Source organism: Oncorhynchus masou, chromosome 6 (genome assembly GCF_036934945.1).
Source record: "Oncorhynchus masou masou isolate Uvic2021 chromosome 6, UVic_Omas_1.1, whole genome shotgun sequence".
NCBI lineage: Eukaryota > Metazoa > Chordata > Actinopteri > Salmoniformes > Salmonidae > Oncorhynchus > Oncorhynchus masou.
The window spans coordinates 3483007-3506028 of record NC_088217.1 but is presented as its reverse complement, the minus strand read 5'-3'; the positions used below and the strand labels follow the sequence as shown (position 1 = coordinate 3506028).

At 46.8% G+C, this 23022-nt stretch overlaps 1 protein-coding gene across 1 annotated transcript in view; it reads right to left on the bottom strand.

Annotated features, from left to right (window-relative positions):
* The window catches only part of slmapa (sarcolemma associated protein a), a 130709-nt gene that overhangs the window by 58625 nt on the left and 49062 nt on the right, over positions 1-23022 (bottom strand). The window contains exons 5-12 of the mRNA XM_064967333.1: positions 13747-13809; positions 12961-13056; positions 10551-10622; positions 7029-7169; positions 5553-5690; positions 5018-5186; positions 3424-3474; positions 2528-2584 (exon numbers count right to left, since the gene is read on the bottom strand). Coding sequence (XP_064823405.1) covers positions 2528-2584; positions 3424-3474; positions 5018-5186; positions 5553-5690; positions 7029-7169; positions 10551-10622; positions 12961-13056; positions 13747-13809 — 787 coding nt within the window. The remainder of the gene's footprint in view (positions 1-2527; positions 2585-3423; positions 3475-5017; positions 5187-5552; positions 5691-7028; positions 7170-10550; positions 10623-12960; positions 13057-13746; positions 13810-23022) is intronic.

The following is a 23022-nucleotide window of genomic DNA, read 5'->3' as shown; positions in this document are numbered from 1 at the left end:
GAGGACAGGAGGGGACTGAGCACACCCCCCTGGGGAACACCGTGTTGAGGATCAGCGTGGCGGATGTGTTGTTACCTACCCTTACCACCTGGGTGACAGGCGACAATGCATAGATAAACAGCGAGTAGCAGCAGGTGTCACTGCAAATAGTCTGGGTGGCCATCTGATTAATTGTTCAGCAGTCTTACGACTTGGGGGTAGAAGCTATTAAGGAGCCTTTTGGAGTCCCCCAACTAGTATATAGGTCCTGGACGGCAGGAAGCTTGGCCCCAATGATGTACTGGGCCATACATACTACCCCCTTTAGCGCCTTGCGGTCGGAGGCCGAACAGTTGCCGGACCAGGCAGTGACACAATGTAAGGATGCTCTCGATGGTGCAGCTGTACGTTTTGAGGATCTGAGGACCAATGCCAAATCTTTTCAGTCTCCTGAGGGGGAATGGGTTTTGTCGTGCCCTCTTCACAACTGTCATCGTGTACTTGGACCATGTTAGTTTGTTGGTGATTTGGACACCAAGGAACTTGAAGCTCTCAACCTGCTCCACTACAGCCCCGTCGATGAGAATGGGGGCGTGCTCGGTCCTCTTTTTCCTGTAGTCCACAATCATCTCCTTTGTCTTGATCACGTTGCGGGAGAGGTTGTTGTCCTGGCACCACACGGTCAGGTCTCTGACCTCCTCCCTATAGGCTGTCTCATCGTTGTCGGTGATCAGACCTACCACTGTTGTGTCTTCAGCAAACTTAATGATGGTGTTGGAGTCGTGCCTGGCCGTGCAGTCATGAGTGAACAGGGAGTACAGGAGGGGACTGAGCACACACCCCTGGGGAACACCGTGTTGAGGATCAGAGTGGCGGATGTGTTGTTACCTACCCTTACCATCAGGAAGTCCAGGATCCAGTTGCAGAGGGAGGTGTTTAGTCCCAGGATCCTTAGCTTAGTGATGAGCTTTGAAGGCACTATGGTGTTGAACGCTGAGCTGTAGTCAATGAACAGCATTCTCACATAGGTTTTCCTTTTGTCCAGGTGGGAAAGGGCAGTGTGGAGTGAAATAGAGATTGCATCATCTGTGGATCTGTTGCGGCGGTATGCAAATTTAAGTGGGTCCAGCGTATCTGGGATGGTGGTGTTGATGTGAGCCATTACCAACCTTTCAAAGCACTTCATGGCTACAGATGTGAGTGCTACGGGTCAGTAGTCATTTAGGCAGGTTACCTTAGTGTTCTTGTGCTCAGGGACTATGGTGGTCTGCTTGAAACATGTTGGTATTACAGACTGGGTAGAGAGGTTGAAAATGTCAGTGAAGACACTTGCCAGTTGGTCAGCACATGCTCGGAGTATGCAGCCTGGTTATCCGTCTGGCCCTGCGGCCTTTTGAATGTTGACCTGTTAAAAGGTCTTACTCACATCGTCTGCAGAGAGCGTGATCACACAGTCGTCCGGAACAGCTGATGCTCTCATGCATGTTTCAGTGTTAACTTGCCTCAAAGCGAGCATAGAAGTAATTTAGCTCATCTGGTAGGCCCGTGTCACTGGGCAGCTCTCAGCTGTGCTTCCCTTTGTAGTCTGTAATAGTTCGCAATACCTGTCCTGCAATGATGCCAATATCAAGTAGCCTAATGCCAATCCGAACTACTAACGGAACCAATAGGTCCAAGATGTTCCGATCAAAATCCATGTGGAATCTGGAACAAAACGATAAAGAATTTACCTTTCACTCCACCAGGTGTCAATCAATATCAAACTCAGTCAAATGTATTTAGAAAGCCCTTCTCACATCAGCAGTAAGTCGACACAAGCTTTGTCTCAGTGTGTGGCAACTCAGACCTGCTGCCTAGGCAATACTGTTAATGTTACGGTATCCAGGGAGATCCCACTTCACTGCAAAGAGATGGACAGGTTCACTGGTACCTGAAGGCCCGGTGTGACGATAGCTGATTAGTGGTAGATCACAGAAAGGCCGTCTTGTTAGCGATAGAACACAGAGATGTGCAGACACCAGAAGGTGCCAGAGTTTATCTGGCCTGGTTTCTCTGCCACTACAGACAGTGATGTCGTGAGCTCAACTCCACTGCTCTGCAACGCGCCAAGGTAAACAGTAAAGTTACTGTAATGTACAGTTACATCAGGACAGTGAGTACAACATCCTATTCTTTCAAGAGAATACCAGTGCTGTTTACACAATAACACATTATAACCATTCCCTCTCAGTCTACATGGATGAATATATAGTTAATTCACTTCCTGTTAGTTTGACATACACAATAAAATATGAAATAGAATCCAACACAACTTGTGAACAATTTGAATGAAACACCAGTACTCCCTACAGAACAGTACTCCACCCTCAAGTTGACCTGATATAGGACGAGCATCATTAGGAACCAGTTCATCACTCTCCTTCGACACATTGTTGATTTAAACCACCCAGATTATCAGTGTTTTGTTAAGAGATGAAGCCAACAGGAAGAGAAGGCTGTGAAGAATACAGCCAGAGACATCCCAGGTAAATAACTCAAGCCATACTACCTTCCTGTTGGTTCAGGTTGATGTCAACGTCTACGTCATTGTCTCCTGGTGGATCTCCTAGCGGTATACAGACACCAAGCATCGCCTCAACAACCCCAAATAAACTCAACTTACAGTAACCTGGCCGAGACCAGTGTTTTACAGTAACCTGGCCTAGACAACAGTGTTTTACAGTAACCTGGCCTAGACAACAGTGTTTTACAGTAACCTGGCCTAGACCAGTGTTTTACAGTAACCTGGCCTAGACCAGTGTTTTACAGTAACCTGGCCTAGACCAGTGTTTTACAGTAACCTGGCCTAGACCAGTGTTTTACAGTAGCCTGGCCTAGACCAGTGTTTTACAGTAGCCTGGCCTAGACCAGTGTTTTACAGTAGCCTGGCCTAGACCAGTGTTTTACAGTAACCTGGCCTAGACCAGTGTTTTACAGTAACCTGGCCTAGACCAGTGTTTTACAGTAACCAGGCCTAGACCAGTGTTTTACAGTAACCAGGCCTAGACCAGTGTTTTACAGTAACCAGGCCTAGACCAGTGTTTTACAGTAACCTGGCCTAGACCAGTGTTTTACAGTAACCTGGCCTAGACCAGTGTTTTACAGTAACCTGTAGCTAGCGACCATTCAGACAGAACAGATTAAAAGGTGAAAGACTGACGGACAGAACGAAGAAGACGAAGAATAACAAGCAACGGAAGGTAAGAAGCTCTGAGTCATGCCAGATTAGTAAGAAGAGGGGTTACGTCCCAAATGGAACCCTATTCCCTACCAGGGCCCCGGTCAAATATAGTGCACTTGGTAGGGAATAGGGTGCCATATCGGCTGCAGCCAAGGAGTGATGCAGGGTTAGAAGCAGAGCACTAACGTTAACAGACACGGTCGGCCTAACGGATCGTCACTCACCTAAACTGTTGTTGTCCTTTATGCTTTTCTCCTGAAGCTGTTCTAACCGAACTGGAAACAACAACAACAACGGATTGGAGAGGACATGGACTGGAGTGACCGAAGGTCAACTTAAATTGTCCTGAGGACATGGACTGGAGTGACCGAAGGTCAACTTAAATTGTCCTGAGGACATGGACTGGAGTGACCGAAGGTCAACTTAAATTGTCCTGAGGACATGGACTGGAGTGACCGAAGGTCAACTTAAATTGTCCTTTGAGGACATGGACTGGAGTGACCGAAGGTCAACTTAAATATTCTTGAGGGGGCATCCCGGGTGGTGCAGTGGTAGAGGTGGCCAGAAAGGGGTCAGAGGTGAGACAGGTCTTCCTGTGCAATAGGGTTAGCGTTAAGGCTAGAGTGACCAAATGTCAACTTAATATTGTTATTTTATTCCCGAGTACCATGCATGCAAGCCCAGGTCCCCAGTGTCCCCCACCGGGGTTGGGATCAACACTTCTCCCCCGACAATGACAGTTCAGCAGCAGAGAAATACAAGTATTCTGATTCATAATGTAAGGATAAACCATGCACTCCAGAGGGCTTTGACCAAACACAAGAGTACTAAATCTGGCCTGTTATGACACACGCAACAAAGGTGTGTCTCTACGTCGCTAACCAGAGGTGTGTCTCCACGTCGCTAACCAGAGGTGTGTCTCCACGTCGCTAACCAGAGGTGTGTCTCCACGTCGCTAACCAGAGGTGTGTCTCCACGTCGCTAACCAAAGGTGTGTCTCCACGTCGCTAACCAAAGGTGTGTCTCCACGTCGCTAACCAAAGGTGTGTCTCCACGTCGCTAACCAAAGGTGTGTCTCCACGTCGCTAACCAAAGGTGTGTCTCCACGTCGCTAACCAAAGGTGTGTCTCCACGTCGCTAACCAAAGGTGTGTCTCCACGTCGCTAACCAAAGGTGTGTCTCCACGTCGCTAACCAAAGGTGTGTCTCCACGTCGCTAACCAAAGGTGTGTCTCCACGTCGCTAACCAAAGGTGTGTCTCCACGTCGCTAACCAAAGGTGTGTCTCCACGTCGCTAACCAAAGGTGTGTCTCCACGTCGCTAACCAAAGGTGTGTCTCCACGTCGCTAACCAAAGGTGTGTCTCCACGTCGCTAACCAAAGGTGTGTCTCCACGTCGCTAACCAAAGGTGTGTCTCCACGTCGCTAACCAAAGGTGTGTCTCCACGTCACTAACCAAAGGTGTGTCTCTACGTCACTAACCAAAGGTGTGTCTCTACGTCACTAACCAAAGGTGTGTCTCTACGTCACTAACCAAAGGTGTGTCTCTACGTCACTAACCAAAGGTGTGTCTCTACGTCACTAACCAAAGGTGTGTCTCTACGTCACTAACCAAAGGTGTGTCTCTACGTCACTAACCAAAGGTGTGTCTCTACGTCACTAACCAAAGGTGTGTCTCTACGTCACTAACCAAAGGTGTGTCTCTACGTCACTAACCAAAGGTGTGTCTCTACGTCACTAACCAAAGGTGTGTCTCTACGTCACTAACCAAAGGTGTGTCTCTACGTCACTAACCAAAGGTGTGTCTCTACGTCACTAACCTTGCAGGGCAGTGAGGCGTTCATTCGTGAAGTCGTTATCAGCCTGTAAGGCCTCGATACGGGCCTGTAGAGCCTGTTCCTTCTCCTCCAGCTCATCAATACAAAGCTGCAGTTCCTTCTTCTCCATCTGACCCCTCTGAGTCAACTCCTCCTGACGACCCTCTGCCAGCTACACAGGGACACACACGCACAGGGACAAAGGGGGACACACGCACAGGGAAAGTTGTGGGCATGTTAACGTGTGCAATGGAGAATCTGATGTGTGTGCTGGTGGCCAGACAATAGATAGAAATCTGATCTTAAAGCCTCTCCAACCTGTAACCCCCCAAAACCTGTCCGCCCTCCCCCCCCCAAACTCTCCACCCCCATCTCCAACCCCCCCCCCCCACTCCACCCCCAAAAACTGCCCCCCCTCCAACCAGTGCACCCCCTCTCCCCTCCAACCTGCCCCCCTTCTCCCCCCAACCCCTCACCCACCAGTCTCCTCCCCTCTAACCTGTGCCTCCCCCTCACCAACCACTTCCACCTACGGTACCTTTATCTTGTCAGTGAGGTCCTTGATCTCGTTGATGGCCCCGTTGTATTTATTAGCCAGTTCTCTGAGCTCCTCCTGGTTCCTCTCGTTCATCTCCTTCAGATGAGTACACTCATCCTCCGTGTTACTCAGAGATCTCTGGAACGACAACAAATGATAGCAGCACGTTCATCCTCCCCACACACACGTCACCCAGCACCGGAGTCTCACCTCGACCTCTGACCTCTTCCTGACCACCTCTACCTAGCCTTAACGCCAACCCTATTGAACAGGAAGACCCGTCTCACCTCAACCTCTGACCTCTTCCTGACCACCTCTACCTAGCCTTAACGCTAACCCTATTGAACAGGAAGACCTGTCTCACCTCGACCTCTTCCTGACCACCTCTACCTAGCCTTAACGCTAACCCTATTGAACAGGAAGACCTGTCTCACCTCGACCTCTGACCTCTTCCTGACCACCTCTACCTAGCCTAACGCTAACCCTATTGCACAGGAAGACCCGTCTCACCTCGACCTCTGACCTCTTCCTGACCACCTCTACCTAGCCTTAACGCTAACCCTATTGCACAGGAAGACCTGTCTCACCTCGACCTCTTCCTGACCACCTCTACCTAGCCTTAACGCTAACCCTATTGCACAGGAAGACCGGTCTCACCTCGACCTCTGACCTCTTCCTGACCACCTCTACCTAGCCTTAACGCTAACCCTATTGAACAGGAAGACCTGTCTCACCTCGACCTCTTCCTGACCACCTCTACCTAGCCTTAACGCTAACCCTATTGCACAGGAAGACCGGTCTCACCTCGACCTCTGACCTCTTCCTGACCACCTCTACCTAGCCTTAACGCTAACCCTATTGAACAGGAAGACCCGTCTCACCTCAACCTCTGACCTCTTCCTGACCACCTCTACCTAGCCTTAACGCTAACCCTATTGAACAGGAAGACCCGTCTCACCTCGACCTCTGACCTCTTCCTGACCACCTCTACCTAGCCTTAACGCTAACCCTATTGCACAGGAAGACCTGTCTCACCTCGACCTCTTCCTGACCACCTCTACCTAGCCTTAACGCTAACCCTATTGAACAGGAAGACCTGTCTCACCTCGACCTCTTCCTGACCACCTCTACCTAGCCTTAAAGCTAACCCTATTGCACAGGAAGACCCGTCTCACCTCGACCTCTGACCTCTTCCTGACCACCTCTACCTAGCCTTAACGCTAACCCTATTGAACAGGAAGACCTGTCTCACCTCGACCTCTTCCTGACCACCTCTACCTAGCCTTAACGCTAACCCTATTGAACAGGAAGACCCGTCTCACCTCGACCTCTGACCTCTTCCTGACCACCTCTACCTAGCCTTAACGCTAACCCTATTGAACCGGAAGACCTGTCTCACCTCGACCTCTGACCTCTTCCTGACCACCTCTACCTAGCCTTAACGCTAACCCTATTGCACAGGAAGACCCGTCTCACCTCGACCTCTGACAGCTTCCTGACCACCTCTATCTTCTCTTGTAGGACCTTCCTCAGGGACTCTTTGGCCGTGGTCTCATAGTTGTGTTTATCTTCCTGCAGGGCTACCAGCTCGTTACGCATCCCATCCTCGGTTTGGTTCTTTAGAGGGGGGAGGGAAGAGAGAGAGAGAGAGACAGAGGTAAGCGAGAAAGGGGAGGGGCTGTTTCTAGTGCTTAGACAAATACACAGTCATAGGGTCGTGAGTTTCTGACCATGCAAAGTGACCATCAGGTCCCATGGTCAGAGGAAAGTATTGACCCAAATCCAGAAGAAGAAGAAAACATGCATGTCTATTAGAATGTCAATAGATAAATACAGTGAACTACGAAAGTATTGGGACAGTGACACACGTTGTTTTGGCTCTGTATTCCAGCACTTTGGATTTGACTATGAGGTTAAAGTGCAGACGGTCACCTTTAATTTGAGGGTATTTTCATCCACATCGGGTGAACCGTTTAGAAATGAACCATTTAGAAATTACATCATTTTTGTGTACATAATCCGCCCCATTTTAGGGGACCAAAACTATTCGGGACACATTCACTTATATGTAATGGTGAGGGGTTAGCATGTCTTGGGGGTATGATATAAAATGCTAACCTCCCCTGTTATTGTAATGGTGAGAGGATAGCATGTCTTGGGGGTATGATATAAAATGCTAACCTCCCCTGTTATTGTAATGGTGAGAGGTTAGCATGTCTTGGGGGTATGATATAAAATGCTAACCTCCCCTGTTATTGTAATGGTGAGAGGTTAGCATGTCTTGGAGGTATGATATAAAAAGCTAACCTCCCCTGTTATTGTAATGGTGAGAGGTTAGCATGTCTTGGGGGTATGATATAAAATGCTAACCTCCCCTGTTATTGTAATGGTGAGAGGTTAGCATGTCTTGGAGGTATGATATAAAATGCTAACCTCCCCTGTTATTGTAATGGTGAGAGGTTAGCATGTCTTGGGGGTATGATATAAAATGCTAACCTTCCCTGTTATTGTAATGGTGAGAGGTTAGCATGTCTTGGGGGTATGATATAAAATGCTAACTTCCCCTGTTATTGTAATGGTGAGAGGTTAGCATGTCTTGTGGGTATGATATAAAATGCTAACCTCCCATGTTATTGTAATGGTGAGAGGTTAGCATGTCTTGGGGGTATGATATAAAATGCTAACCTCCCATGTTATTGTAATGGTGAGAGGTTAGCATGTCTTGGGGGTATGATATTTGTGCGTGTAACTTATTTACCATTCATTTCAATTAAGCACAAAACAAACAGCTAAAGTAGCCAACAAGTGTGTAGAGTCACAAGCTTGATGTCATCAGTATGTGCTATGAATACGGGACCCAATACTAAACTTTTTCCTACTTTAAAATGTTCTTTAGAGTTGGGATTTATCATTTATATTTTCTTACTTTAGAGTAGGTATTTACACTGAACAAAGATATAAAACGCAACAATTCACAGTCATATGAGGAAATCAGTCAATTGAAATGTATTCATTAGGCCCTAATCTATGGATTTCACATGACTGGGAATACAGATATGCATCTGTCGGTCACAGATCCTTTAAAAAAAAGGTAGGGGTGTGGATCAGAACACCCAGTCAGTATCTGGTGTGGATCAGAACACCCAGTCAGTATCTGGTGTGGATCAGAACACCCAGTCAGTATCTGGTGTGGATCAGAACACCCAGTCAGTATCTGGTGTGGATCAGAACACCCAGTCAGTATCTGGTGTGGATCAGAACACCCAGACAGTATCTGGTGTGGATCAGAACACCCAGTCAGTATCTGGTGTGGATCAGAACACCCAGTCCGTATCTGGTGTGACCATTTGCCTCATGCAGCGCGACATCTCCTTCACACAGAGTTGATCAGGCTGTTGGCTTTGGCCTGTGGAATGTTGTCTCAATCCTCTTCAATGGCTGTGCGAAGTTGCTGGATATTGGTGGGAACTATAACACGTCGATCCAGAGCATCCCAAACGAATTGTAAAAAAAATACAACTAAAAATCGCTGAAGCCGGGGACTATCTCCCTCACTAACTTCAGACATCAGCTATCTGAGCAGCTAACCGGTCGCAGCAGCTGTACATAGTCCATCGGTAAATAGCCCACCCAATCTACCTCATCCCCATACTGTTTTTATTTATTTACTTTTCTGCTCTTTTGCACACCAGTATCTCTACTTGCACATGACCATCTGCTCATTTATCACTCCAGTGTTTATTTGCTAAATTGTAATTATTCGCTCCTATGGCCTATTTATTGCCTTACCTCATGCCTTTTGCACACACTGTATATGGACTTTATTTTTCTACTGTATTATTGACTGTGTTTGTTTATGTGTAACTCTGTGGTGTTTGTGTCGCACTGCTTTGCTTTATCATGGCCAGGTCACAGTTGTAAATGAGAACTTGTTCTCAACTGACCTACCTGGTTAAATAAAGGTTAAATAAAAAAATACATGCTCAATGAGTGTCTGGTGAGTATGCAGGCCATGGAAGAACTGGTTAATTCTCAGCTTCCAGGAATTGTGACCAGATCCTTGCGAAATTGGGACCGTGCATTATCCTGCTGAAACATGTGATGACGGTGGATGAATGGCACGACAATGGGCATCAGGATCTCATCACGGTATATCTGTGCATTCAAATTACCATTGATGAGATACAATTAGGTTCGTTGTCTGTATCTTATGCCTGCACACACCATAACCCAAGTTCACAAAGTTGACATCAGTAAACTGCTCGTTCGCCCACACGCTGTCTGCCATCTGTCCAGTATAGTTGAAACTGGAATTCATCCGTGAAGACCACACTTCTCAAGCATGCCTGTGGCCATCGAAGTCGGTTACAACATCGAATTGCAGTCAGGTCAAGACCCTGGTGAGGGACAAGCAGGCAGATGAGGTTTCTGACAATCTGTGCAGAAATTCTTTGGTTGTGCAAACCCTGAGTTTCATCAGCTGTCTGGGTGGCTGGTCTCAGACGATGCCGCAGGTGAAGTAGCCGGGTGTGGAGGTCTTCGGCTGGACTGGTTACACGTGGTGTCAAATTCTCTAAAACGGTGCGAGGCGGCTTATGGTAGAGAAATTAATATTCAATTCTCTGGCAACAGCTCTGGTGGACATTCCTGCAGTCAGCATGCCAACTGCACGCTCCCTCAAAACTTGAGACATCTGTGGCATTGTTTTAGAGTGGCCCTTTATTGCCCCAAGCACAAGGTGCACCTGTGTAATGATCATGCTGTTTAAATCAGCTTCGTGATATGCCACACCTGTCAGGTGGATGGATTATTTTGGCAAAGGAGAAATGCACACTAACAGGGATGCAAACAAATTTGTGCACTAAATTAGCGAGAAATATGCTTTGAGTGTTTATGGAACATTTCGGGAATCTTTTATTTCAGCTCATGAAACATGGGACCAACACTTCACATGTTGCATTTATATATTTTTTCAGTATATCATTTACATGTTCTTACTTTAGAGTAGGACTGTAGCTGGTTGCCCATCACCTCTAGTCTGGAGAGAAGCCGGTCCTCATCTATCAGAGCCTAGAAGAGACAGACACAGGTCAATAGAACATAAACCAGTCAGAAGAGACACAACATAACCAACACGTTTCACATACAGTGCAGTGCCTTCAGGAAGTACTGTATTACAGACTGAATTCAAAATTAATTATTTTCTCACCCATCTGCACACAATACCCCACAATGACACGTTTTTTATTTTTTGTTGTTGAAATGTTAGCTAATTTATTGAAAATGAAAATACATAAATATAATTTACATAAGTATCCACACACACACACACACACACACACACACACACGTCAATACATGTTAGAATCACCTTTGGCAGAGATGACAGCTGTGAGTCTTACTCGGTTAGGTCTCTAAGAGCTTTGCACACCTGGATTGTGCCACATTAGCCCATTATTATTTTTTTAAATTCTTCAAGCTCCGTCAAATTGGTTGTTGATCGTTGCTAGACAACCATCGTCAGGTCTTGCCATAGATGTTCAAGCAGATTTAAGTCAAAACTCGGCCACTCAGAACTTGGTTAGCAACTCCAGTGTAGATTTGGCCTTGTGTTTCAGGTTATTGTCCTGCTGAAAGGTAAATTAATCTCCCAGTGTCTGGTGGAAAGCAGACTGAACCAGGTTTTCCTCCAAGATCTTGCCTGTGCTTCGTTCCATTCCGTTTCTTTTTTATCCTGAAAAACTCCCCAGTTCTTAACCATTACAAGTATACCCATAACATGATGCAGCCACCTCTATGCTTGAAAATATGGAGAGTGGTACTTAGTAATGTGTTGTATTGGATTGGCCTCAAACATAACTCTTTGCATTCAGGACAGAAAGTTAAATGGCTTTGCCACATTTTTTGCAGTACTACTCCAGTGCCTAGTTTCAAACAGGAAGCATGTTTCAGAATGTTTTTATTCTGTAAAGGCTTCCTTCTATTCCCCCCGTCATTTATATGAGTATTGTGGAGTAACTACAATGTTGTTGGTCCATCCTCAGTTTTTATCCTATCACAGCCATTAAACTCTGTAACCATTTTAAAGTCACCATTGGCTTCATGGTGAAATCCCTGAGCAGTTTCCTTCCTCTCCGGCAACTGAGTTAGGAAGGACGCCTGTATCTTTGTAGTGACTGAGTGTATTGATACACCACCCAAAGTGTACTTAATAACTTCACCATGCTCAAAGGGATATTTAATATCAGCTTTAAAAAATATTTACCAATCTACCAATATGTGCCTTTGTGAGGTATTGGAAAACACCCCTGTTTTTTGTGGTTGAATCTGTGTTTGAAATTCACTGCTGGACTGAGGGACCTTACAGATAATTGTATTTGTGGGGTACAGAGATGAGGGACCTTACAGATAATTGTATGTGTGGGGTACAGAGATGAGGGACCTTACAGATAATTGTATGTGTGGGGTACAGAGATGAGGTAGTCATTCAGAAATCATGTGAAACACTATTATTGAACACAGAGTGAATCCATGCAACTTATTATGTGACTTGTTAAGAACATTTCTACTCCTGAACTGATGTCGGCTTGACATAACAAAGTGGTTGAATACTGAGACTCAAAACATTTCAACTTTCAAGTTTTTATTAATGTGTAAAATAATGAAAAACATCAACTCCACGTACACATTGCGGGGTATTGTGTGTAGGACAGTGACAAAAAAAATCTAAATATAATCCATGTTAAATTCAGGCTGCAACAACACAATTTATTTTACCTTTATTTAACTAGGCAAGACAGTTAAGAACAAATTCTTATTTTCAATGACGGCCTGGGAACAGTGGGTTAACTGCCTGTTCAGGGGCAGAACGACAGATTTGTACCTTGTCAGCTCGGGTGTTTGAACTTGCAACCTTCCGGTCCAACGCTCAAACCACTACGCTACCCTGCCGCACCAATGTGGGGAAAGTCAAGCAGAGTGGCAGCGTAGCCTTGTGGTTAGAGTGTTGGACTAGTAACTGGAAGGTTGCGAGTTCAAACCCCCGAGCTGACAAGGTACAAATCTGTCGTTCTGCCCCTGAACAGGCAGTTAACCCACTGTTCCCAGGCCGTCATTGAAAATAAGAATTTGTTCTTAACTGACTTGCCTGGTTAAATAAAGGTAAAAAATAAAAATAAAATAAAAAAGAGTGAATATTTTCTGCTGGTACTGTAGCAGTCAGTCAGTAAAAGCCATTATCCATTATACGGAGGGAGTGTTGTAGAAAGTGAAGTGGTTCAGAAGGCTTGACAAAGGGCTTGTGTTCTGGGGGCTGGTCTAGTGGTAATGACCGCAGACCACATATTAACCTTTTATCTGGAAATAAAACTTAGAAATACTTTAGGATTGTGGAATTGTGTATCGGTACCTGCCAGCTGCTCTCTGAAGCCTCCTGTGTGGTGGCCAGTAGGCGTTGCAGCGTTGCCAACTTCTGTTCCAACATCTGCTCCCTGTGTAGGGCCTCCTGCCAGGGGGAGGGAGAGAGGGAGGAAGAGACGAGGAGGGAGAGGAGGAGAGAGAGAGAGGAGGTGGGAGAGAGGAGGTGGGAGAGAGGAGGTGGGAGAGAGGAGGTGGGAGAGAGGAGGTGGGAGAGAGGAGGTGGGAGAGAGGAGGAGGGAGAGAGGAGGAGGGAGAGAGGAGGAGGGAGAGAGGAGGAGGAGGAGGGAGAGAGGAGGTGGAGGGAGAGAGGAGGTGGAGGGAGAGAGGAGGTGGAGGGAGAGAGGAGGAGGTGGGAGAGGAGGGAGAGGAGGAGGAAGAGAATACGAAATCCATCAGCATTATCAGTTGGATGCTCAAGCAGCATCTATCATCAGTCCTCCAATTATTTTCCAACGACGTGAGACTGTAACCATTATATAGCATGAGACGTGAGACTGTAACCATTATATAGCATGAGACGTGAGACTATTATATAGCATGAGACGTGAGACTGTAACCATTATATAGCATGAGACGTGAGACTGTAAACATTACACCAATAACTTGTAGTGTAAGACAGATGAGAGCGAAGAGCGAAGTACATGGTTCAAATCTTCAAAGTCCCATATAATTTTAACAGTCAAGACCACAGTTACACAGTAAGACTGAATCCATGCACCAGGCAGTAGAGTGTAGTCGCACTGCCTGGCCAGTAGAGGTCAGTGTTGTTCCATACCTGCAGATACTGGGAGAGCTGGAAGAGTTCCTGAGAGTACATACTGGGGGTGTTGGCTGCAACCTGCAGGAGAGAGACATACCAGGTTACAGTAGATAGGAACACTGGTAACACACACACACACACACACACCAGGACATCAGGTTACAGTAGATAGGAACACTGGTAACACACATACACCAGGACATCAGGTTACAGTAGATAGGAACACTAGTAACACACACACACCACCCAATACATATATTGCTGTACCTAACATGTGGAAACTATGTATAGATTATGGGAGGGTCCAAAAGAGTCAGTGAGTCATGAGTCAGCATCTCAGTAGAGTCAGTGAGTCATGAGTCAGCGTCTCAGTAAAGAGAGTCAGTTTAGATATTGACAGCGTCAGATGCTGTAGTCAGATATAGCGTCGCCTGGGCTCAGACCATCAGATATAGGGCTGTGCTGTATGATGCTAGGTTACAAGGCTACAGGGCAACCCTCTCCTTCACTGGACCCTAAAATAAACCTGTCGCTCTAGTCAGGCAGGGAAGGAGAGGAGCTCTGTGTTTAGGCCAGGAGGAGAGGAGCTCTGTGTTTAGGCCAGGAGGAGAAGAGCTCTGTGTTTAGGCCAGGAGGAGAAGAGCTCTGTGTTTAGGCCAGGAGGAGAAGAGCTCTGTGTTTAGGCCAGGAGGAGAAGAGCTCTGTGTTTAGGCCAGGAGGAGAGGAGCTCTGTGTTTAGGCCAGGAGGAGAAGAGCTCTGTGTTTAGGCCAGGAGGAGAAGAGCTCTGTGTTTAGGCCAGGAGGAGAAGAGCTCTGTGTTTAGGCCAGGAGGAGAAGAGCTCTGTGTTTAGGCCAGGAGGAGAAGAGCTCTGTGTTTAGGCCAGGAGGAGAAGAGCTCTGTGTTTAGGCCAGGAGGAGAAGAGCTCTGTGTTTAGGCCAGGAGGAGAAGAGCTCTGTGTTTAGGCCAGGAGGAGAGGAGCTCTGTGTTTAGGCCAGGAGGAGAGGAGCTCTGTGTTTAGGCCAGGAGGAGATCTATAGTTTGGTGTTTAGGACAGTGCAGGCAGGAAAAGAGAGCAGAAGACAAGTAATTCAACTTGGCCTGTGCTCTGCATCTAATGAGATTAAGAGTCCTAAACAAGGAGCCTGCCGAAGGAACTTCCCTCCCAATCTACAGAGTAAGACAACACTGTATTGGCTTGACTGGGCTTGATATGCAGTCAGTCCCTGCGTACTGGCTTGACTGGGCTTGATATGCAGTCAGTCCCTGCGTACTGGCTTGACTGGGCTTGATATGCAGTCAGTCCCTGCGTACTGGCTTGACTGGGCTTGATATGCAGTCAGTCCCTGCGTACTGGCTTGACTGGGCTTGACATGCAGTCAGTCCCTGCGTACTGGCTTGACTGGGCTTGATATGCAGTCAGTCCCTGCGTACTGGCTTGACTGGGCTTGATATGCAGTCAGTCCCTGCGTACTGGCTTGACTGGGCTTGATATGCAGTCAGTCCCTGCGTACTGGCTTGATATGCAGTCAGTCCCTGCGTACTGGCTTGACTGGGCTTGATATGCAGTCAGTCCCTGCGTACTGGCTTGACTGGGCTTGATATGCAGTCAGTCCCTGCGTACTGGCTTGACTGGGCTTGATATGCAGTCAGTCCCTGCGTACTGGCTTGACTGGGCTTGATATGCAGTCAGTCCCTGCGTACTGGCTTGACTGGGCTTGATATGCAGTCAGTCCCTGCGTACTGGCTTGACTGGGCTTGATATGCAGTCAGTCCCTGCGTACTGGCTTGACTGGGCTTGATATGCAGTCAGTCCCTGCGTACTGGCTTGATATGCAGTCAGTCCCTGCGTACTGGCTTGATATGCAGTCAGTCCCTGCGTACTGGCTTGACTGGGCTTGATATGCAGTCAGTCCCTGCGTACTGGCTTGACTGGGCTTGATATGCAGTCAGTCCCTGCGTACTGGCTTGACTGGGCTTGATATGCAGTCAGTCCCTGCGTACTGGCTTGATATGCAGTCAGTCCCTGCGTACTGGCTTGACTGGGCTTGATATGCAGTCAGTCCCTGCGTACTGGCTTGACTGGGCTTGATATGCAGTCAGTCCCTGCGTACTGGCTTGACTGGGCTTGATATGCAGTCAGTCCCTGCGTACTGGCTTGACTGGGCTTGATATGCAGTCAGTCCCTGCGTACTGGCTTGACTGGGCTTGATATGCAGTCAGTCCCTGCGTACTGGCTTGACTGGGCTTGATATGCAGTCAGTCCCTGCGTACTGGCTTGACTGGGCTTGATATGCAGTCAGTCCCTGCGTACTGGCTTGACTGGGCTTGATATGCAGTCAGTCCCTGCGTACTGGCTTGATATGCAGTCAGTCCCTGCGTACTGGCTTGACTGGGCTTGATATGCAGTCAGTCCCTGCGTACTGGCTTGACTGGGCTTGATATGCAGTCAGTCCCTGCGTACTGGCTTGACTGGGCTTGATATGCAGTCAGTCCCTGCGTACTGGCTTGACTGGGCTTGATATGCAGTCAGTCCCTGCGTACTGGCTTGACTGGGCTTGATATGCAGTCAGTCCCTGCGTACTGGCTTGACTGGGATTGATATGCAGTCAGTCCCTGCGTACTGGCTTGATATGCAGTCAGTCCCTGCGTACTGGCTTGACTGGGCTTGATATGCAGTCAGTCCCTGCGTACTGGCTTGACTGGGCTTGATATGCAGTCAGTCCCTGCGTACTGGCTTGACTGGGCTTGATATGCAGTCAGTCCCTGCGTACTGGCTTGACTGGGCTTGATATGCAGTCAGTCCCTGCGTACTGGCTTGACTGGGCTTGATATGCAGTCAGTCCCTGTGTACTGGCTTGATATGCAGTCAGTCCCTGCGTACTGGCTTGATATGCAGTCAGTCCCTGTGTACTGGCTTGATATGCAGTCAGTCCCTGTGTACTGGCTTGATATGCAGTCAGTCCCTGCGTACTGGCTTGATATGCAGTCAGTCCCTGTGTACTGGCTTGACTGGGCTTGATATGCAGTCAGTCCCTGTGTACTGGCTTGATATGCAGTCAGTCCCTGCGTACTGGCTTGACTGGGCTTGATATGCAGTCAGTCCCTGTGTACTGGCTTGACTGGGCTTGATATGCAGTCAGTCCCTGTGTACTGGCTTGATATGCAGTCAGTCCCTGTGTACTGGCTTGATATGCAGTCAGTCCCTGCGTACTGGCTTGACTGGGCTTGATATGCAGTCAGTCCCTGCGTACTGGCTTGACAAGGCTTGACATGCAGTCAGTCACTGCGTACTGGCTTGATATGCAGTCAGTCCCTGCGTACTGGCTTGACTGGGCTTGATATGCAGTCAGTCCCTGCGTACTGGCTTGACTGGGCTTGACATGCAGTCAGTCCCTGCGTACTGGCTTGACTGGGCTTGACATGCAGTCAGTCCCTGCGTACTGGCTTGACTGGGCTTGATATGCAGTCAGTCCCTGCGTACTGGCTTGACTGGGCTTGACATGCAGTCAGTCCCTGCGTACTGGCTTGACTGGGCTTGATATGCAGTCAGTCCCTGCGTACTGGCTTGACTGGGCTTGATATGCAGTCAGTCCCTGCGTACTGGCTTGACTGGGCTTGATATGCAGTCAGTCCCTGCGTACTGGCTTGACTGGGCTTGACATGCAGTCAGTCCCTGCGTACTGGCTTGACTGGGCTTGACATGCAGTCAGTCACTGCGTACTGGCTTGATATGCAGTCAGTCCCTGCGTACTGGCTTGACTGGGCTTGATATGCAGTCAGTCCCTGCGTACTGGCTTGACTGGGCTTGATATGCAGTCAGTCCCTGCGTACTGGCTTGATATGCAGTCAGTCCCTGCGTACTGGCTTGACTGGGCTTGATATGCAGTCAGTCCCTGCGTACTGGCTTGACTGGGCTTGATATGCAGTCAGTCCCTGCGTACTGGCTTGACTGGGCTTGATATGCAGTCAGTCCCTGCGTACTGGCTTGACTGGGCTTGATATGCAGTCAGTCCCTGCGTACTGGCTTGACTGGGCTTGATATGCAGTCAGTCCCTGTGTACTGGCTTGACTGGGCTTGATATGCAGTCAGTCCCTGCGTACTGGCTTGACTGGGCTTGACATGCAGTCAGTCCCTGCGTACTGGCTTGACTGGGCTTGACATGCAGTCAGTCACTGCGTACTGGCTTGATATGCAGTCAGTCCCTGCGTACTGGCTTGACTGGGCTTGATATGCAGTCAGTCCCTGCGTACTGGCTTGACTGGGCTTGATATGCAGTCAGTCCCTGCGTACTGGCTTGATATGCAGTCAGTCCCTGCGTACTGGCTTGACTGGGCTTGATATGCAGTCAGTCCCTGCGTACTGGCTTGACTGGGCTTGATATGCAGTCAGTCCCTGCGTACTGGCTTGACTGGGCTTGATATGCAGTCAGTCCCTGCGTACTGGCTTGACTGGGCTTGATATGCAGTCAGTCCCTGCGTACTGGCTTGACTGGGCTTGATATGCAGTCAGTCCCTGTGTACTGGCTTGACTGGGCTTGATATGCAGTCAGTCCCTGCGTACTGGCTTGACTGGGCTTGATATGCAGTCAGTCCCTGCGTACTGGCTTGACTGGGCTTGATATGCAGTCAGTCCCTGTGTACTGGCTTGATATGCAGTCAGTCCCTGCGTACTGGCTTGACTGGGCTTGATATGCAGTCAGTCCCTGCGTACTGGCTTGACTGGGCTTGATATGCAGTCAGTCCCTGTGTACTGGCTTGACTGGGCTTGATATGCAGTCAGTCCCTGCGTACTGGCTTGACTGGGCTTGATATGCAGTCAGTCCCTGCGTACTGGCTTGACTGGGCTTGATATGCAGTCAGTCCCTGCGTACTGGCTTGACTGGGCTTGATATGCAGTCAGTCCCTGCGTACAGTAGATGTTGTCGACGTGTTGAATGGGCCATCGGGAAGTGTGGCATGGAATACCAAAACTTCTGTACTTTTTCAATACAAATAAACCCCCGGTTCAGAACTATAATTTTTTGTTACATTCGGTACTTCTGTCAAATGTGTCTCAGGTGATTGAGAGGATCAACTCCGTATCAGCCCCTTTATAGAACCAAGACCAAAGAGCCTGTTCCACTTCCTGATTCATTAATAAAGCTGTCTGTCCACTTCCTGATTCATTACTAGCTGTCTGGCTGTGTTGTTAGCTCCCTGCTCATCATGTCACACAGAAGTTAACACACTTAAATAATGTAACACGTCATGTATAAATGTAGAAACTATTCATGAATGTTCACAAAACAATGTCCATACAGGCTACAACACTTACAATTAGGGCTGTCCCCGACTAAAAACAATCTTGGGTCAACCGAAAATGGTCTGTTCCTTCGACCAATTGATGTATTTCAATAAAATCAACAATCTGCTTGTCTGATGCTTTATACAAAATTGTTTGATGAAATAAGACAAATGATTCAAGAGGGAGCCAGAGATCAAGATAACCAGAAGAGGAAAAAAAACATTAACCTGACCATTCTCCTCCCACTCATACTGTCTTTCGACTCTTCTGAAGTCACCGGGAAGAGGCTTCACGAGGAGTTGGCAACCTTTCATGTGGAATGCCAATTTATCTTCCCATTTGTTACGATCTGTGTGCCAGTTATTGTTTTCATATGCACATTGGTGGAACAGCTTCATTTAACTTATAACGTCTTCGTACCTCAAAACCATTGTCATGTGATTAACCAAAATAAAAAACATTGCATACTGACAAAAAATAAATATCCCATACATCACATTGGCTATGCATGTCCTGTCTGCATCCAACTATGGTAACAACTATCAACTTGGTTACTGCCCTCACGCAAGTAAACTTACAAATATTCTGGGCCCTCAGTTACCTGCACCAGTGAGCTTGGGACAGAGACACAGCTCTCGGTTATTTGCGCAAGGTATAAGCAGTAATCAGGCAGGCTTATTTTATATTTTCACAAGATCAGAGTATTTTTCCCCTTTCTTGCTGAGCGGTTATCGAAAGGGAGAGAGAGCTGGAAGGATTGAGGAACTATTGTCATACTCAATGGATGTAAAAACAGACTTTACATGCTGTTTGAGGTGAAGAAAACGTTCCTTTGAGAAGCTCCACAGCTCATTAATGGTGGTGCGTTAAGTCAATCAGAAATACTATCAGATCTCCAAATAATCAGATTTATATGCCTACATTTGTGTGCAGACCAGGTACCCTGCAGGCCTACACTACAAAATTATGTGGACACCTGCTTGGTCAAACATCTCATTCCAAAATCATAGGCATTAATACGGAGTTGGGTTCCCACTTTGCTGCTACAACAGCCTCCACTCTTCTGGGAAGGCTTTCCACTAGATGTTGGAACATTGCTGCAGGGACTTGCTTCCGTTCAGCCACAAGAGCATTAGTGAGGTCGGGCTCTGATGTTCGGCAATAAGGCCTGGCTGGCAGGAGGTGTTCCAATTCATCCCAAAGGTGTTCGATGTGGGTTGAGGTCAGGGCACTGTGCAGGCCAGTCAAGTTCTTCCACACCGATCTCGACAAACCGTATCTGTATGGACGTCACTCATGTTTCTCATTGTCATGAGAAACATGAGAAGGGCCTGTTGCCACAAAATTGGAAGCACAGAATAATCTAGAATGTCATTGCATGCTGTTGGGTTAAGCATTCCCTTCACTGGAACAATGGGGCCTAGCCCAAACCATGAAAACAGCCCCAGACCATTTTTCCACCTCCACCAAACTTAACAGTTGTCACTATGCATTTGGGCATGTAGGGTAGTTCGAGCATTGGATAAAAATATAAATTAGTGATATGATTATCGGGGCGGCAGTGTAGCCTAGTGGTTCGAGTGTTGGACTAGTAACCGGAAGGCTGCAAGTTCAAACCCCCGAGCTGACAAGGTACAAATCTGTCGTTCTGCCCCTGAACAGGCAGTTAACCCACTGTTCCTAGGCAGTCATTAAAAATAAGAATTTGTTATTAACTGACTTGCCTAGTAAAATAAATGTAAAATAAAAAAAATATTAACTAAATATGCAGGTTTAAAAATATATACTTCTGTATTGATTTTAAGAAAGGCTAGGTACACGTTGGAGCAACGGCAGTCCTTTTTCCGCACCGCATCGATTATATGCAACGCAGGACACGATAAACTAGTAATATCATCCACCATGTGTAGTTAACTAGTGAGTATGTTAAGATATATATATATATTTTTTTGAATAAGATAATGCTAGCTAGCACCTTACCTTGGCTCCTTGCTGCACTCGCATAACAGGTAGTCAGCCTGCCTAACTAGTGATTATGATTGATTGAATGATTGTTTTTTTATAAGATAAGTTTAATGCTGGCTAGCAACATATCTTGGCTTCTTACTGTATTCGCGTAACAGGCAGGCTCCTCGTGGAGTGCAATGAGAAGCAGGCAGGTGGTTAGAGCGTTTTTTAGGGCAATGCCCACCAGAAATGTCCGGGGACTTGCAGGTGCCTTGGTGGAAGAGTGGGGTAACATCTCACAGCAAGAACTGGCAAATAAGGTCCTGTCCACAAGTAGGAGATGCACTGCAGTACTTAATGCAGCTGGTGGCCACACCAGATACTGACTGTTAATTTTGATTTTGACCCCCCCTTTTGCTCAGGGACACATTATTCCATTTCTGTTAGTTACATGTCTGTGGAACCTGTTCAGTTTATGTCTCAGTTGTTGAATCTTATGTTCCTACAAATATCCACACATGTTAATTTTGCTGGAAATAAATGCAGTTGACAGTGAGGACTTTTTTTTGTTGTTGCTGAGTTTAAATTTAATATAACACACTTACATATTCTGATGCCTTAGCAACCCATGCAACATGTCCTCCTAATAACAGCTACACTGCAGTCATCCATTATGTTAGTCGCTTACTGTAACAATTGCATGTCCTGATCCTAATCTCTCAGAAGCAGTTCTGTAAAACACTAGTGAGAATCGCACAACATGAGGAACCACCCCCCGTGTCCTTGGTTTGACGTCAATACTATTATTAATGTCATTCATAGATGCTACTGAATGCAAAGGGCAACAGAAACTACAATGGAATAGCAACAATTCCTCCAGCAGTTTTCAGCAACATAAATGAGCCAAAGATGGAGTTTCCTCCCCACTGAGGCTTCAATTTAATCCTTCACTTCAGATTGGGTATCTACTAAACCCACATTCCCACTTCCATCTGTGGATAAAACAAATACATTCTGCAGTTTAATATTTCAACCAATTCATCTGGTTATTACATCTATAACCTACTATTTCTTGCCAATTGAAAATGTTTTTTTTTTTCTCCATTTCTAACAGTCGTGCCAGCATGTCAAAGTCACACAGTAGAAACATAACTTAAACTACAACAAGATAAAAAAAATTCAGGCATTCACAGCTCACGTCTATTTTACTGTTAAATTAACCTTGCACCATACACAGATTACATTCTTGTATATGTGATATTTATCTCAGGTGGGCTTAAAGGGTACAGTGGCACAAAAAAAAAAACTATACACAATGTAAATGGAAATCAAGAAATATTGTTCAATATGATCAATACTAACTTTGCATAATATTGTAGCCTATCGTCTATATTTATACACCAAACCATCAGTTTTGAAATATTTTGAGAAGACTGCTATTCAGAATTTACCATAAATCACTGTTATTCCTAAATATAATAAAATAGGAGCACGCCGGGCTTAGTAAGAGCTCCTGCTGAGCCCAGTGTGCTCCTATTTTATTATTTAAAAAAATAAAAATCAGTTAAGAACAAATTCTTATTTACAATGATGACCTTGGAACAGTGGGTTCCGGGGCAGAACGACAGACCTTGTCAGCTCGGGGATTCGATCTAGTAACCTTTCAGTTACTGGCCCAACACCCTAAGCCACCTGCCGCCCCTCTAACCGCTAGGCCACCTGCCATCCGGCTGAGCACAGTGTGCTCCGATTTAACCATGAATTCAATAGTGACTTTAAAACAAAGGTGAATGGCTGTAATTTGAGAAAACTGAGGATGGATCAACAACATTGTAGTTACTCCACAATACTAACCTAATTGACAGACTGAAAAGGAAGCCTGTACAGAATACAAAAATACTTCCTGTTCAAACTACGACTAGTGGTGAGGTGAGGCCCCTGGCAGAGTGGTGTCAGAGAAATAACCTCTCCCTCGACAAAATTAAGGAGTTGATCGTGGACTTCAGGAGACAGCAGAGGGAGAACGCCTCCATTCACATCAATGGGGCCGAAGTGGGAG